General features: G+C 40.0%; 2 protein-coding genes across 2 annotated transcripts in view; both read left to right on the top strand.

Annotated features, from left to right (window-relative positions):
• The window catches only part of LOC138351217 (uncharacterized), a 263,113-nt gene that overhangs the window by 27,022 nt on the left and 218,344 nt on the right, over positions 1-17,747 (top strand). The window lies entirely within an intron of this gene.
• LOC138350936 (baculoviral IAP repeat-containing protein 8-like) lies at positions 7,192-9,150 on the top strand. The gene is made up of 3 exons (XM_069302391.1): positions 7,192-7,816; positions 7,945-8,109; positions 8,221-9,150. Exons 1-3 carry the CDS (start codon positions 7,450-7,452, stop codon positions 8,904-8,906), a joined length of 1,218 nt encoding a protein of 405 aa, XP_069158492.1. The 5' UTR covers positions 7,192-7,449; the 3' UTR covers positions 8,907-9,150.

Raw genomic sequence — 17,747 nt, 5'->3', positions numbered from 1 at the left:
CTTATCTTATCTTCATAATATCTGGACCGTCCCTCCTCTCTCTCTCCTTTCATTCAGTTCAACTATTTTCCAACATCGTATGTTTGCTCCTTTTCATTAAGCAAGTCAGTATGTTTGCTCCTTTTCATTAAGCAAGTCAGTTTTACACAAATAAATCATGTTAGTAAGCAAGTTCTAGCTCACGTTCCCCACCTTAGTCCCCTGTCGTATAAAGAATACTATCATTCCAATCCCTCTAAAATTTAAAAATAATCATATTTCAAATGTAGTTCAATACAGTAATTAGTTACCAAGCTCCAGCTCTTGTCCTCCGCCTTAGCTCTCTCTCGTATCTTCGTTAGTATCAGTCCAATTTCCCTGAAATTTCTACCCTCTGTATTTCAGACATAGTTTAGTAAATGCAAACAATTATCAAACTCTAGCTCTTGTCCCCAGCTTAGTTCATTTGTACAAAATCATTAGTAACAGTCCAAATTCCCTGAAATTTCTACCCTCTGTATTTCAGACATAGTTTAGTAAATGCAAACAATTATCAAACTCTAGCTCTTGTCCCCAGCTTAGTTCATTTGTACAAAATCATTAGTAACAGTCCAAATTCCCTGAGATTTTTAGCCTCTGTATTTCAGACACCGTAAATAAGATCAAAACAGTTACCAAGCTCCAGCTCTTGTCCTCCGCCTTAGCTCTCTCTCGTATCTTCGTTAGTAACAGATCAATTCCCCTGAAATTTCTACCCTCTGTATTTCAGACACCGTAAATAAAATCAAGTCAGTTATCGAGCTCCAGCTCTCGTCCCCGCCTTAATTCTCTTTCGTATCTTTGTAAATAACCCATCAATTTCCCTAAAATTAAAAGCAGACATACTTCAAAGTTAGTAAATAAGATCAAGTCAGTTACTGAGCTCCAGCTCTCGTCCCCCACCCTCTTCCACCCTCAAGTCTTTGTAAATAAACCATCAATTTCCCTTAAATTTTTACCCTCTGTATTTCAGACACCGTAAATAAAATCAAGTCAGTTATCGAGCTCCAGCTCTCGTCCCCGCCTTAATTCTCTTTCGTATCTTTGTAAATAACCCATCAATTTCCCTGAAATTTTTACCCTCTGTATTTCAGACATAGTAAATATGATGAAAACAATTATAAAACTCTAGCTCTTGTCCTCTGTCCAAGTTCACTCCTGTAAATTCATTACTATCAATCCAAATCCCCCTGAGATTTAAACACCCAACTACATTTTCAGACATAGTAAATAAAACCAGTTCAGTTATCAAGTTACAACTCTTGTGCCCCAGCTTAGTTCATTTGTGCAAGTTCTTTATTTTCCAACTAAATCACCCTGAGATTTAAGATCACCTTATTTTCTAACGTAGTAAAATTAATCTGGACATTAGCCTTAGATCATCAGACATAAATATATTCGATCAAGTCCGTCTCCAGCGTATCTCTTATCCGAGTATACACATAACCCCAACCTGTTTAATTATCTTTCACCCCCTCCCACCTTCCTCCATCTCATCCAAGTCTCGTAAATTTAAATGTAGCTGTTAATTTGCGTTCTTTCCCCGTTCATAGCATATTCTCTGTAAGTTCAGATCTGTACTTAGTCTTACATATTCTCTACTTCTTTCCAATTTTATACAAGACTTAAACAACTATTACCGTCTCCTCTATCTTATTTAAACATGAGTCATATGTAAATATACCCCGACTCTTTCCATCCAATACAAGTCCTAGCTTGTTCACCGCCCAACTCACTACGCTATTTCTACTCTACATGTTATAGCATGTTTTCCGCTCATCTTGGTACCAACCCTTACAATCTCTCTCTCTCATTCCTTTACATGTCTCAGCATGTTCGCCTCGCATCTTACTACGCTGTCTACTTTACATGTTGTAGCGTGTATTACTGTGTCCCATATCTTATTTAAACATGAGTCATATGTAAATTTACCCGACTCCTTCCATCCATTACAAGTCCTAGCTTGTTCACCGCCCAACTCACTACACTGTCTACTTTACATGTTGTAGCATGTTTTCCGCACATCTTGATACCATCCCTTACAATCTCTCAATCCTTTACACATCCCAACTTTCAACCCTTTCTTACAATTTTCCTCCATCCCTCCGCTACATGTTCTTACCCGTTCATTACAGTCCACTACATATTCTCTAATCATCTCTGTACTAATTCTCAAAACTAGTTGTTTCTGTCATTTTAGTAAGTAAGTAAGTAGATCATCGTTATTAACAACAACAACAACAACAACAACAGTAACATTACTAATTCACAGTAAGTTACTACTGAGCATTTAGCAGTTATCCATTTTCAAATAAGGTCAATATAAATCATTCTAAGACATCTTCGTACAATTAAAGATACTTGCCTGTGCACTAAGTCATTACTTACAGTAGCATCTTAAGGCATTATTTTCGTAACTCAGTTTTATTAAACATACACCTTCATTAGTCAAAGGAAAACTTTTCAAGTCATTGTATTCAATATTTCCGTTAAACTTACTACATCATGTCATTATTCGGTTTCATAATTAAGTACTTGTTTCAGTCCTCCAATGTAATAAGCAAATTATTCTATTAAGGATAAAGAAATCTTATTTAGAAGAGACATTAAGTTTATTACAACATTTAACGCATACAAGTGTTTTAGTAGTTATACAGGTATTCAAGAAATCATAAGTGTTCTTAGTAGTTTTACAAGTGTTCAAGAAAATCATATACAGTTATTCTTAGTAGTTATACAGGTATTCATAAGTGTTCAAGAAGCAAACATATACAGTTATTCTTAGTAGTTATACAAGTGTTCAAGAAATCATAAACACTATAGTCTTATATAGAAATAAACATTTGAATTTATAAAAGAATTATAAGTAAAACATGTATTTGATTTCACACAATGAAACTCACTATCCAGCAAGTTAAAAAATCCATCACATGCACAGCATCCCCCTTCCCCTTCTCCAAAATAGATTAGTTTTTGTCCCTTAAATTCCTTTAAAACATAGAAAGCATCGCTATAAACATTATCATCACGAATCAATTCAGGCCAGGACATTAGAAGTACTTCTCTGTCATTACAATAAGTCCTAACTGCTTCTACAGCATCCATTTGTTCAACCTCCATCCACTTACTCTCACCCATATTCGAGTAATTATCTGTAGCTCGTACCACATTAGTGTGTCTTATCCTAATAAGATTTTCAATAAAGGCCATACCAGAGAAAACACCAAGTACAGGATCCTGTCCTATAAATCTCATCACTGCCTCTATTTCTATCTTTTGGGGGGTATGATATCCTATTTCTGGTCTCATCTTTATTAAATTTAACGGAAAAGATGGAAAGCTCTCCTCCATATAATCAATTAAACTCCAATGTTCATCTTCTTCTGTTTTAGGGTGAATAATACTAAGCTCTTTCACAGTCTTACTATTTACCTGCTGTTGCAGTTCATCCTGGCTCATTATAGTATACACTTCTCGTTCTTCAGAACTCAACTTATTAATAAACCAGTTTGCAGCATTTGGAGAACCAATTTCATCCACAAATTTTCTTATAAAAAATTTATCCTTTAAGTTACATCCTATAGGCACTTCTTCAAATTCTGGAAATAAGTATTTAAAACGGGGTTTAGGTCTAAAAGTGCAAATTATTTTATCGCCTTTAAATAACAAAGAAATTTTCTTCATCTCGGCCTTACTAGGAGTTTTCGTCAGCAACAACACTTGACAATTCTCATGTTTCTTGAGTACATCTGTAACACTCTCTTTTAAGCTAAATAAGACTATATCACATTTTATCATTGGAAGTTCTTCTTTCAACTTTATAAAATCACGACCAATCAGTATCATTAAAACATTTTCACTTTTGCTAATAAACTTTGCTAGAGCTGGAACAATGTTCTCATGCGTACATTTATCAGTATGTGTCATCACTTTATAAGTCTGTTTTTCCGCCAGGGGCATATTCTTCCACAAAACAGTCGAAGCTGGACTTTGCCATATAGTTTCTGACACAAGATCAGGCATGCTTCCAAACCCTGGTAGACTCTTCACATCCATCACATGGGGTAGATCTTTAAACAAAGAAAAATACAATATTTAACACAGGGACTATTAAATAATCATAATATTTCAAAACTAAAAGATATTCAATAATAAGCAAAATTATATCACAACAAATATAACGAGTACTGTAAGTACATCATACAATAAGCACTTACTGTATACAGCAGCCATCGATCCGAGTATGTCTTCTCACTGTTGGACCGAGATGGGGAGTTTATGGCAAGATATATCCCGACCTAGCTTATCACATCGGAGATTGTTACGCTCCGCCCCTCTCTCTTAGCTGTAGTTTCCAAATTAGTTATATGTATTATTTTAGATCTACTAGTTTTAACTATGACATTCTCTTCCGTTTATTAGATCCATCCTCTACTTGTTTCTTCTCTCTCCCAGTCCCCGTAACATCTTCTCCAAGAGGTATACGAACCATTAATAATTCTTTATTATTATTCTTTAAAACATAAGCTAAATGGGCTAGTCCTGGAAAATAGTGTGTCTCCCATTCTTCTTGTTCTTCTTTACTCCATCCTATTCCGTCATTAAACCCAATACCATATGGAATAATTATACGCTGGATTAAATTATTATTTCTTGCCTGACAACAAATTTGTCTTATTGCAGATTTAAAACTCCAACGTTTAATAATATCTTTCTGTAATCCTAGATCTTCATTAGAGCAACTGTATTGAAGTCCTATAATATGAGGTTTTATTTCTGGTTCTGGAGATAAAGCAAGTACTATACCACCAGGAGTTATATTATTCTGTACCACTTCACACTCGGAAACTTTACTGTAAGGATATTTTTCCCATAACAGTTGTGCAAATCCGCCAGATAAATTATGAGAATCGTAGACAAGACAGTCTCCAGGTTTTAGAATTTCATCACTAGTAAAATCAGCATCTATAATACACTTATTCAAACGCTTAAGCTTCACTTGCATGTACATAGAACAATCCATCTTGAAGTAAGACAGAAAAAGTTTCGTACCTCTTCCTATATACTCAGAAAAGTAGAGTTGACATTTAGACATTAAAAAGGGAGAAAATAAACACACGAGTTTCTATTTTGTTATTTAATGTGTAAAAATGTACAATGTATTTAATTTGTAAAAATGTACAAAGTATAAATTATTTACAGACATTATTATTCCCAATCCATCTTCTCTTCTAAATTTGTAAAACTACTACTAACACACATTGTAACATTAGTATCAACAGACGTAGTAACATTAACAGGTGTTGAATTAATTGTATCAGACAACTTAGTGTTGATAGAAGGTGAACTAGCATCAGCGGTAGCAGGCGTAGCATCATCTTCAGGTGTCCTAGCAGCATCAGTAGCATTAGTTGTGGATCCATTTTGAAGAACAGCAATGTATGGAATCTTATTTTCAAAGATGCCGTGGGTGGATGACTGAGGAGGAACGATGTTTTCGGGACGTACTATGAAGAGTACAATACCTCGTTTTCGTAGTTTTTGTCCTATTTTCTCAAGTATAGGCAAATATTTACTTTCCCATACTGCGCAGTTGTCCAAATAACTTGACATGCCAAACCCATATGGAATAATAATTCTCTTAACACATCTTTTAAGAATGAAAACAAGGGCTTCCTTCAGAGCATTTTCAAACCAGCGCCATCTCTGATATTCTGTATCTTTTTCAAGTCCATCGTAAAAATGTTCATCTAAACTTCGTACTTCACACGGAGGATTTTCATATGCTGGTAAAGTTGCAGGTCTACTAGCAAACTGAGTCACTAAACCAATAATAAGGGGTAGATGGGGATCTTCATCCATCCTGTTGTTAAATTCAGGTGGTTCTCCAATATGTATACTACCAGGGTTACTGCGATAAGATACAACAGCCCTGTTTTTGTAAGGAAAGTTTTCACGATGTAATCTCGCATATGGGTAACGATCCCACAATCCTTGCACAATTTTACACATTTGTACACTCGTAGCATCAAGATCGTACAATAAACAGTCGTGATTATTGTAGACGGACAGGGAGGCAAAGTCTCCAATAATAGTCTTGATCTCCATAGCCTTGAATATCCAAGCTTGAAGTAGATTCTGACATCCAAGAAGAGGAGGACACCGTAAGAGATCACTCCGGGGGAAGCATATATACATCTTTAGGCTGCGCGTAGAAACACTGCGCACACAAAAGGTTGCCAAGTGTTACTTGCTCTTCCTCTGCATAATCTCCTCGTTAAACAGTAATTTAACTTCCACTCCGTAGGGTTTTAACTGTTTATACATATCTTCAATAACAGGAAGATAAGTATTTTCCCAAACTTTATCTCTTCGAACACATGTAATCCCAATTCCTGTTGGTATTATAACTCTCATAATTTGAGGAGAGCCCTTGATAAAGTTAAATAAATCTTTCATACCATTCTTGAAGTAGACGAGACGATTAATGGATGTATCTTCGTTTAATCCAGAGAGCATGTTTCTGTCTTTTGAGTTTTCTATAATTCCCTGAGCAATGTTATTACTTTCTATAGGTAATCCAATACCGTATTGTGTGGCTATAGCAACAATATACGGAAGATTTTCTCCTTTAGAGATATGAATTGTTCCTGGTACTGGACGATCTTCAGGGATACATCTCTTAAGACTGTACAAGGGTCGGCGAACATTATAAGCATCAGCATGAGAATATTTCTTGGCTAAGTCTAGGGCCATTCCTCTGGGAACACAGGATATACAGTTCACTCCGTACACAATACAGGTTTCATTATTACAAAATGAATCGTCGGTTAAATAACCCTGACAAGTTGTCAGAACAGTATCCATGGTGAATTTTCTTCCTCGTAAGGTAGTAGATACGATCCAGATAGTCGTAATAATATCCCTAATGTGAGGTCCGCGCTCTTATATTGGGGGAAATGTAAAAGTTACCACGTATTTGAATATATTAATAAGGATTTTTGTTACCTTAGAGTGATATTATATATGACATTATAACTAATAGTATATTTCATTTTAGGATATAGATGCTTTAAGCATATATTTTAATTAGATTAAATAAGAATTTACTACTAAATTATATATATATATCTATCATTATGTACGGCAGCTACGAATAATGACGTAACAGTATACTTTTAGCGAGATTGCCAAAGTGATGTATTTTTTCTAATAAGTCTAATAAATAATGAAAGTAGTTTACTAAGTATTTATATAAGAGCTTTATTTAATTATGAAACTTTAAGGATTTTTAAATAGAGAAGTATTTAGAGGAGATTACTGTCTATTATAAATGAGGAAACTGTTAAATATGTAGCGATGTACGATACTTATTTTAGGGATATATATACTTGCTTATCCTACTCTAATAGTTAGTGCTGCCCTCACACGATGGATCCTTTGTGTGCCAGGAAGTTTTACAGTATAGAAAGCCTTAAATGTGCAGGAGTTAGACTACAAACATTTGTGGATTGGCCCATTAAGTGGTTAAACCCTATTGACTTAGTTGAAGATGGGTTCTATTACCTTCGCAATAGTGATTACTGTTTGTGTGCATTTTGTTATTGTATAGTAGGTGCATGGATTGTTGGTGATAGCCCCAGAAGACGTCATAAGATCATTAATCAAGACTGTGCCTTTATTAGAGGCAAGAGGAGTGACAATGTTTCTTTAGAGGTGTCTGAGATAGCTTTCAAATATGGACTGGAATTTGTTTCCCATAAAATAGAACTGGGAAATAAGAAAATAAGTGATAGTAGTAAGTATATATTCTTATGATGTATTCTTATACCAGTCTTATATACTCTGTACAAAACTTGATTGCTTAAATAGATACTTCTTATTCTTCTAAAGAATAATTTACGTAACTACGTTATATTTTTTTAGGTGGTGCTCCTCCTAAGGAAGATCTGGGATTGATAAAATTTAGGAAATCGCTGAATCCAGGATTGGTAACTTATAAATCTCGCCTAGAGACATTTGATATGACATGGCCTGGAAGTGTCAAGCAAACTTCTCATGAGCTGGCAGAAGCTGGTTTTTTTTACTGTGGTATGAAGTGTTTTAACTATTTTAAACTTAATAGAGTTATAAGTAAAGAAATAATGAATATTAGTTAAAAGATAGTAACGAGATAATGCTGGATTGTTTTATGGTTTTCAGGTATAAGTGACCACGTCTGCTGCTATCACTGCGCCTGTGGAATACGAAATTGGAGACCAGAAGATGATCCTTGGACGTTACATGCGAGATGTAGTCCAGAATGTGCTTACATTATTCTTGCAAGGGGCAAGGAATTTGTTAAGAATGCTAGATTGACAATACCATTACCTATAAAACCTATAGACAATGATTTAATTAATATCTTAATGGAGGGTATGGATAAGTTCAAACATCTGATTCATAAAAAATTAATACCTGTGGAGAGTATAAGATATGCTTTAAGTGAGTACCTTAAGGAATCCAGAGATTTGTTGCCTTTTATTATACAAAGTAGATGTCTAGAAATCGTGTTGAGGTATATGCAAGAGGGAACAGATATTTATTTACGGGTACGGGACTTAATTTATGAAGCAGTTGATGATAAAGAGGAACAAGAAGCTACGCTTGAAGATCTGGGATTGAAAACTTTACCGGAGACTTGTACTAACACTGTTGAAAACAAGGACTGTACAGAACAATCTTGGGAAGAAGATATTTTATGCAGAGTTTGTATGGATAAAAATATAAATATTGTAATACTACCATGTAAACATATGGTGACGTGCAGTGGTTGTCTTTTAGCTCTGAAATGCTGTCCAATTTGTAGAGGAAATATTTTATATATAATAAATCCAATTGCTTCTTGAACACTTATGATTTTCTTGAACACTTGTATAATTACTAAGAACACTTGTATATGATTTTCTTGAACACTTGTATAACTACTAAGAATAACTGTATATGTTTGCTTCTTGAACACTTATGAATACCTGTATAACTACTAAGAATAACTGTATATGATTTTCTTGAACACTTGTAAAACTACTAAGAACACTTATGATTTCTTGAATACCTGTATAACTACTAAAACACTTGTATGCGTTAAATGTTGTAATAAACTTAATGTCTCTTCTAAATAAGATTTCTTTATCCTTAATAGAATAATTTGCTTATTACATTGGAGGACTGAAACAAGTACTTAATTATGAAACCGAATAATGACATGATGTAGTAAGTTTAACGGAAATATTGAATACAATGACTTGAAAAGTTTTCCTTTGACTAATGAAGGTGTATGTTTAATAAAACTGAGTTACGAAAACAATGCCTTAAGATGCTACTGTAAGTAATGACTTAGTGCACGGGCAAGTATCTTTAATTGTACGAAGATGTCTTAGAATGATTTATATTGACCTTATTTGAAAATGGATAACTACCAAATGCTCAGTAGTAACTTACTGTGAATTAGTAATGTTACTGTTGTTGTTGTTGTTGTCGTTGTTAATAACGATGATCTACTTACTTACTTACTAAAATGACAGAACCAACTAGTTTTGAGAATTAGTACAGAGATGATTAGAGAATAAGTAGTGGACTGTAATGAACGGGTAAGAACATGTAGCGGAGGGATGGAGGAAAATTGTAAGAAAGGGTTGAAAGTTGGGATGTGTAAAGGATTGAGAGATTGTAAGGGATGGTATCAAGATGTGCGGAAAACATGCTACAACATGTAAAGTAGACAGTGTAGTGAGTTGGGCGGTGAACAAGCTAGGACTTGTAATGGATGGAAGGAGTCGGGTATATTTACATATGACTCATGTTTAAATAAGATATGGGACACAGTAATACACGCTACAACATGTAAAGTAGACAGCGTAGTAAGATGCGAGGCGAACATGCTGAGACATGCTGAGACATGTAAAAGGAATGAGAGAGAGATTGTAAGGGTTGGTACCAAGATGAGCGGAAAACATGCTATAACATGTAGAGTAGAAATAGCGTAGTGAGTTGGGCGGTGAACAAGCTAGGACTTGTATTGGATGGAAAGAGTCGGGGTATATTTACATATGACTCATGTTTAAATAAGATAGAGGAGACGGTAATAGTTGTTTAAGTCTTGTATAAAATGGGAAAGAAGTAGAGAATATGTAAGACTAAGTACAGATCTGAACTTACAGAGAATATGCTATGAACGGGGAAAGAACGCAAATTAATAGCTACATTTAAATTTATGAGACTTGGATGAGATGGAGGAAGGTGGGAGGGGGTGAAAGATAATTAAACAGGTTGGGGTTATGTGTATACTCGGATAAGAGATAAGCTGGAGACGGACTTGATCGAATATATTTATGTCTGATGATCTAAGGCTAATGTCCAGATTAATTTTACTACGTTAGAAAATAAGGTGATCTTAAATCTCGGGGTGATTTAGTTGGAAAATAAAGAACTTGTACAAAATGAACTAAGCTGGGGCACAAGAGTTGAAACTTGATAACTGAACTGGTTTTTATTTACTATGTCTGAAAATGTAGTTGGGTGTTTAAATCTCAGGGGGATTTGGACTGATAGTAATGAATTTACAGGAGTGAACTTGGACAGAGGACAAGAGCTAGAGTTTTATAATTGTTTACATCATATTTACTATGTCTGAAATACAGAGGGTAAAAATTTCAGGGAAATTGATGGGTTATTTACAAAGATACGAAAGAGAATTAAGGCGGGGACGAGAGCTGGAGCTCGATAACTGACTTGATTTTATTTACGGTGTCTGAAATACAGAGGGTAAAAATTTAAGGGAAATTGATGGTTTATTTACAAAGACTTGAGGGTGGAAGAGGGTGGGGGACGAGAGCTGGAGCTCAGTAACTGACTTGATCTTATTTACTAACTTTGAAGTATGTCTGCTTTTAATTTTAGGGAAATTGATGGGTTATTTACAAAGATACGAAAGAGAATTAAGGCGGGGACGAGAGCTGGAGCTCGATAACTGACTTGATTTTATTTACGGTGTCTGAAATACAGAGGGTAGAAATTTCAGGGGAATTGATCTGTTACTAACGAAGATACGAGAGAGAGCTAAGGCGGAGGACAAGAGCTGGAGCTTGGTAACTGTTTTGATCTTATTTACGGTGTCTGAAATACAGAGGCTAAAAATCTCAGGGAATTTGGACTGTTACTAATGATTTTGTACAAATGAACTAAGCTGGGGACAAGAGCTAGAGTTTGATAATTGTTTGCATTTACTAAACTATGTCTGAAATACAGAGGGTAGAAATTTCAGGGAATTTGGACTGTTACTAATGATTTTGTACAAATGAACTAAGCTGGGGACAAGAGCTAGAGTTTGATAATTGTTTGCATTTACTAAACTATGTCTGAAATACAGAGGGTAGAAATTTCAGGGAAATTGGACTGATACTAACGAAGATACGAGAGAGAGCTAAGGCGGAGGACAAGAGCTGGAGCTTGGTAACTAATTACTGTATTGAACTACATTTGAAATATGATTATTTTTAAATTTTAGAGGGATTGGAATGATAGTATTCTTTATACGACAGGGGACTAAGGTGGGGAACGTGAGCTAGAACTTGCTTACTAACATGATTTATTTGTGTAAAACTGACTTGCTTAATGAAAAGGAGCAAACATACTAACTTGCTTAATGAAAAGGAGCAAACATACGATGTTGGAAAATAGTTGAACTGAATGAAAGGAGAGAGAGAGAGAGGAGGGACGGTCCAGATATTATGAAGATAAGATAAGATTAAGAGCCGACTGGCTGGCTGGGCGCAAAGTAAATAAAGGTGACGCGAGAGATTGCGAGGTAAGGGGGGAGGGAGGGGGGTGTGATGTACGAAACCCTGAAAACCATGACTTACACAGGTGATTTTCTAAATTTATATGAATAACTAAGGCTTACATAGACGATTTTGTAAGTTGAAAACATGTAAAATATGTCCGTAGAGTTCTCCTGGAAGCCCTAAAGTGCTACACACGTTATTTGAATTTCTCCCATAAGGCCTTAACAAACTTCTATGTCTCGGAAATTATTTTTCTCATAAGAATTCCATACTTCTAAAATCTGTGACACAAAATTTACCTGAAAACCCCGACACGCTACAAACGAATTTATAAATTCACCTGAAAACCCTGACACGCTACAGACGAATTTCCCCCCCCAAAAAAAAATTCGTCTGTGGCGTGTCAACCCTACTACTCTTAGGGACCTGTATGTCAGTAGCCTTAACCTCTAGGGACGCCCAGGGACCAGTGTGTCAGTAGCTTTAACCTCTAGGGTCGCCTTGGGTCCAATGTATCAGTAGCCTTTACCTGTAGGGACGCCCAGGGAATATTGTGTCAGTAGCGTAATCTTCTAGCGACTCCTAGGGACCAGTGTGTCAGTACCCTTAGCCTCTAGGGACGCCTAGGGAATATTGTGTCAGTTACCTTACCCTCAAGGGAACCCTAGGGACCAGTGTGTCAGTAGCCGTAACCTCTAGGGACACCTAGAGACCAGTGTGTAAGAGACCATAACCTCTAGGGACGCCTAGGGACCAGTGTGTCAGTCGCCGTAACCTCTAGGGACACTTAGGGACCAGTGTGTCAGTAGCCTCAACCTCTTGGAACGCCTAGGGACTAGTGTGTAAGTAGCAATAACCTCTAGGGTCGCCTAGGGACTATTGTGTAAGCAGCCTTAACCTGTAGGGACGCCTAGGGACTATTGTGTCAGTAGCCTTAACCTCTTGGGACGCCTAGGACCCAACGACTCAGTAGCTTTAACCTCTAGGGTCGTCTAGGGACTATTGTGTCAGTAGCCTTGACCTCTAGGGAAGCCTAGGGACTAGTGTGTCAGTAGCCTTAACCTCTATGGACGCCTAGGGATCACTGTGTCAGTATACATAGCCTCTAGGGACGCCTAGGGACCAGTGTCAGTATCCCTAACCTCTAGGGACACCTAGGGACTGGTATGTCAGTAGTCGTATCCTCTAGGGACGCCTAGGGACTATTGTGTCAGTAGCCTTAACCTCTATGGACGCCTAGGACCAGTGTGTCAGTAGCCGTAACCTCTAGGGATGCCTAGGTACCTGTGTGACAATAGCCTTAACCTCTTGGGATGCCAAGGGAATATTATGTCAGTAGCTTTAACCTCTAGGGACGCCTAGGGACCACTGTGTCAGTAGACTTAACCTCTAGGAACGCCTATCTACCAGTGTCAGTATCCCAAACCTCTAGGGACACCTAGGGACTATTATGTCAGTAGCCTTATCCTCTAAGGACGCCTAGGGAATATTGTGTCAGTAGCCTTATCCTCTAAGGACGCCTAGGGACTAGTGTATCAGTAGCCGTAACCTCTAGGGACACGTAGGGACCAGTGTGTAAGTAGCCTGAACCTCTAGGGACGCCTAGGGACCAGTGTATCAGTTGCTGTAACCTCTAGAGACACCTAGGGACCAGTGTGTAAGTAGCCTTAACCTCTAGGGAAACCTAGGCACCAGTGTGTCAGTAACTGTAACCTCCAGGGACAGCTAGGGAATATTGTGTTAGTAGCCTTAACCTCTTGGGACGCCTAGGGACTATTGTGCGGGTACAACATCATTTTTTATAGCTACCGCTGGTACAACTTCAGTGGGTACAGTTACTGCTGGTACAACTTCAGAGGGTACAACTACCGCTGGAACAACTTCAGTGGATATTTAAGCAATGGATACTGCGGCAGTGGGTACTGTAAGAGAGGATACCGAGTATAACTTCAGTGGGTACAGCAAATATAGGCACAACAGCATCAGACAGAGCTACAGTGGGTACAAGAACACTGGGTACAGCTACAGTGGACCGTCATAGTGGGTACAGCAAATATAGACACAGCTGCATCAGGCAGAGCTACAGTTGGTACAAGAACACTGGGTACAGCTACAGTGGACCGTCATAGTGGGTACAGCAAATATAGACACAGCTGCATCAGACAGAGCTACAGTTGGTACAAGAACACTGGGTACAGCTACAGTGGACCGTCATAGTGGGTACAGCAAATATAGACACAGCTGCATCAGACAGAGCTACAGTTGGTACAAGAACACTGGGTACAGCTACAGTGGACCGTCATAGTGGGTACAGCAAATATAGACACAGCTGCATCAGACAGAGCTACAGTTGGTACAAGAACACTGGGTACAGCTACAGTGGACCGTCATAGTGGGTACAGCAAATATAGACACAGCTGCATCAGACAGAGCTACAGTTGGTACAAGAACACTGGGTACAGCTACAGTGGACCGTCATAGTGGGTACAGCAAATATAGACACAGCTGCATCAGGCAGAGCTACAGTTGGTACAAGAACACTGGGTACAGCTACAGTGGACCGTCATAGTGGGTACAGCAAATATAGACACAGCTGCATCAGACAGAGCTACAGTTGGTACAAGAACACTGGGTACAGCTACAGTGGACCGTCATAGTGGGTACAGCAAATGTGGGGTTAAGTGGGTTAAAATTGTTACTTCAGTAATTGGACTTACCTTGTGTGGACTCTTAAATAGTTTATATCCTATAAGGGGGGTTGGGGGGGGGAGGTTAATATATTGTTGTAATATTTAATTAATTTAGAATTGGTCCGTTAAGTGTCGAATTGTGTAATTGACTTAAACTGAAGTATTTGGTCAACATTGATCGACTGTAATTCTTACATTATTTAACTTTCGGAGGACCAATGTTTGGCTTTTACTTGTGTGTATGTGGCACCTGTCCTCGTGTGTATGTGGCACCTGTCCTCGTGTGTATGTGGCACCTGTCCTCGTGTGTATGTGGCACCTGTCCTCGTGTGTATATAGCACCTGTCCTCGTGTGTATATGGCACCTGTCCTCGTGTGTATATAGCACCTGTCCTCGTGTGTATATGGCACCTGTCCTCGTGTGTATATAGCACCTGTCCTCGTGTGTATGTGGCACCTGTCCTCGTGTGTATGTGGCACCTGTCCTCGTGTGTGTATGGCACCTGTCCTCGTGTGTATGTGGCACCTGTCCTCGTGTGTATGTGGCACCTGTCCTCGTGTGTAAGTGGCACCTGTCCTCGTGTGTGTATGGCACCTGTCCTCGTGTGTATGTGGCACCTGTCCTCGTGTGTATGTGGCACCTGTCCTCGTGTGTGTATGGCACCTGTCCTCGTGTGTATGTGGCACCTGTCCTCGTGTGTATGTGGCACCTGTCCTGGTGTGTGTATGGCACCTGTCCTCGTGTGTATGTGGCACCTGTCCTCGTGTGTATATGGCACCTGTCCTCGTGTGTACATAGCACCTGTCCTCGTGTGTATATAGCACCTGTCCTCGTGTGTATGTGGCACCTGTCCTCGTGTGTATATAGCACCTGTCCTCGTGTGTAAGTGGCACCTGTCCTCGTGTGTATATAGCACCTGTCCTCGTGTGTATATGGCACCTGTCCTCGTGTGTATATAGCACCTTTCCTCGTGTGTATGTGGCACCTGTCCTCGTGTGTATATGGCACCTGTCCTCGTGTGTATATAGCACCTGTCCTCGTGTGTATATGGCACCTGTCCTCGTGTGTATGTGGCACCTGTCCTCGTGTGTATATGGCACCTGTCCTCGTGTGTATGTGGCACCTGTCCTAGTGTGTATATAGCACCTGTCCTCGTGTGTGTGTATGGCACCTGTCCTCGTGTGTATATAGCACCTGTCCTTCTGTGTATGTGGCACCTGTCCTCGTGTGTGTGTATGGCACCTGTCCCCGTGTGTGTGGCACCTGTCCTCGTGTGTATATAGCACCTGTCCTCGTGTGTATATAGCACCTGTCCTCGTGTGTATACGGCACCTGTCCTCGTGTGTATATAGCACCTTTCCTCGTGTGTATGTGGCACCTGTCCTCGTGTGTATATGGCACCTGTCCTCGTGTGTATATAGCACCTGTCCTCGTGTGTATATGGCACCTGTCCTCGTGTGTATGTGGCACCTGTCCTCGTGTGTATATGGCACCTGTCCTCGTGTGTATGTGGCACCTGTCCTAGTGTGTATATAGCACCTGTCCTCGTGTGTGTGTATGGCACCTGTCCTCGTGTGTATATAGCACCTGTCCTTCTGTGTATGTGGCACCTGTCCTCGTGTGTGTGTATGGCACCTGTCCCCGTGTGTGTGGCACCTGTCCTCGTGTGTATATAGCACCTGTCCTCGTGTGTGTGTATGGCACCTGTCCTCGTGTGTATGTGGCACCTGTCCTCGTGTGTATGTGGCACCTGTCCTCGTGTGTGTATGGTACCTGTCCTCGTGTGTATGTGGCACCTGTCCTCGTGTGTATATAGCACCTGTCCTCGTGTGTATATGGCACCTGTCCTCGTGTGTATGTGGCACCTGTCCTCGTGTGTGTATATGGCACCTGTCCTCGTGTGTATATAGCACCTGTCCTCGTGTGTATATGGCACCTGTCCTCGTGTGTATGTGGCACCTGTCCTCGTGTGTATATAGCACCTGTCCTCGTGTGTATGTGGCACCTGTCCTCGTGTGTATATAGCACCTGTCCTCGTGTGTATGTGGCACCTGTCCTCGTGTGTATATGCCACCTGTCCGCGTGTATATATAGCACCTGTCCTCATGTGTATATGGCACCTGTCTTCGTGTGTATGTGGCACCTGTCCTCGTGTGTATATGGCACCTGTCCTCGTGTGTATATAGCACCTGTCCTAGTGTGTATATAGCACCTGTCCTCGTGTGTGTGTATGGCACCTGTCCTCGTGTGTATATAGCACCTGTCCTTCTGTGTATGTGGCACCTGTCCTCGTGTGTGTGTATGGCACCTGTCCCCGTGTGTGTGGCACCTGTCCTCGTGTGTATATAGCACCTGTCCTCGTGTGTGTGTATGGCACCTGTCCTCGTGTGTATGTGGCACCTGTCCTCGTGTGTATGTGGCACCTGTCCTCGTGTGTGTATGGTACCTGTCCTCGTGTGTATGTGGCACCTGTCCTCGTGTGTATATAGCACCTGTCCTCGTGTGTATATGGCACCTGTCCTCGTGTGTATGTGGCACCTGTCCTCGTGTGTGTATATGGCACCTGTCCTCGTGTGTATATAGCACCTGTCCTCGTGTGTATATGGCACCTGTCCTCGTGTGTATGTGGCACCTGTCCTCGTGTGTATATAGCACCTGTCCTCGTGTGTATGTGGCACCTGTCCTCGTGTGTATATAGCACCTGTCCTCGTGTGTATGTGGCACCTGTCCTCGTGTGTATATGCCACCTGTCCGCGTGTATATATAGCACCTGTCCTCATGTGTATATGGCACCTGTCTTCGTGTGTATGTGGCACCTGTCCTCGTGTGTATATGGCACCTGTCCTCGTGTGTATATAGCACCTGTCCTCGTGTGTATATAGCACCTGTCCTCGTGTGTATGTGGCACCTATCCTCGTGTGTATATGGCACCTGTCCTCGTGTGTGTATGGCACCTGTCCTCGTGTGTATGTGGCACCTGTCCTCGTGTGTATATGGCACCTGTCCTCGTGTGTATATGGCACCTGTCCTCGTATGTGTGTATGGCACCTGTCCTCGTGTGTATATGGCACCTGTCCTCGTGTGTGTGTATGGCACCTGTCCTCGTGTGTATATAGCACCTGTCCTTCTGTGTATGTGGCACCTGTCCTCGTGTGTGTGTATGGCACCTGTCCCCGAGTGTGTGGCACCTGTCCTCGTGTGTATATAGCACCTGTC

This window comes from Procambarus clarkii, chromosome 48 (genome assembly GCF_040958095.1).
Source record: "Procambarus clarkii isolate CNS0578487 chromosome 48, FALCON_Pclarkii_2.0, whole genome shotgun sequence".
Lineage (NCBI taxonomy): Eukaryota > Metazoa > Arthropoda > Malacostraca > Decapoda > Cambaridae > Procambarus > Procambarus clarkii.
This window is presented reverse-complemented; position numbering and strand designations above follow the sequence as displayed.

Coding starts and splice junctions, on each gene's coding strand:
- LOC138350936 (XM_069302391.1), top strand. CDS start 7,450: ATGGATCCTTTGTGTGCCAGGAAGTTTTACAGTATAGAAAGCCTTAAA. Junction 7,817..7,944: donor TAAGAAAATAAGTGATAGTA/GTAAGTATATAT, acceptor ATATTTTTTTAG/GTGGTGCTCCTCCTAAGGAA. Junction 8,110..8,220: donor AGCTGGTTTTTTTTACTGTG/GTATGAAGTGTT, acceptor TATGGTTTTCAG/GTATAAGTGACCACGTCTGC.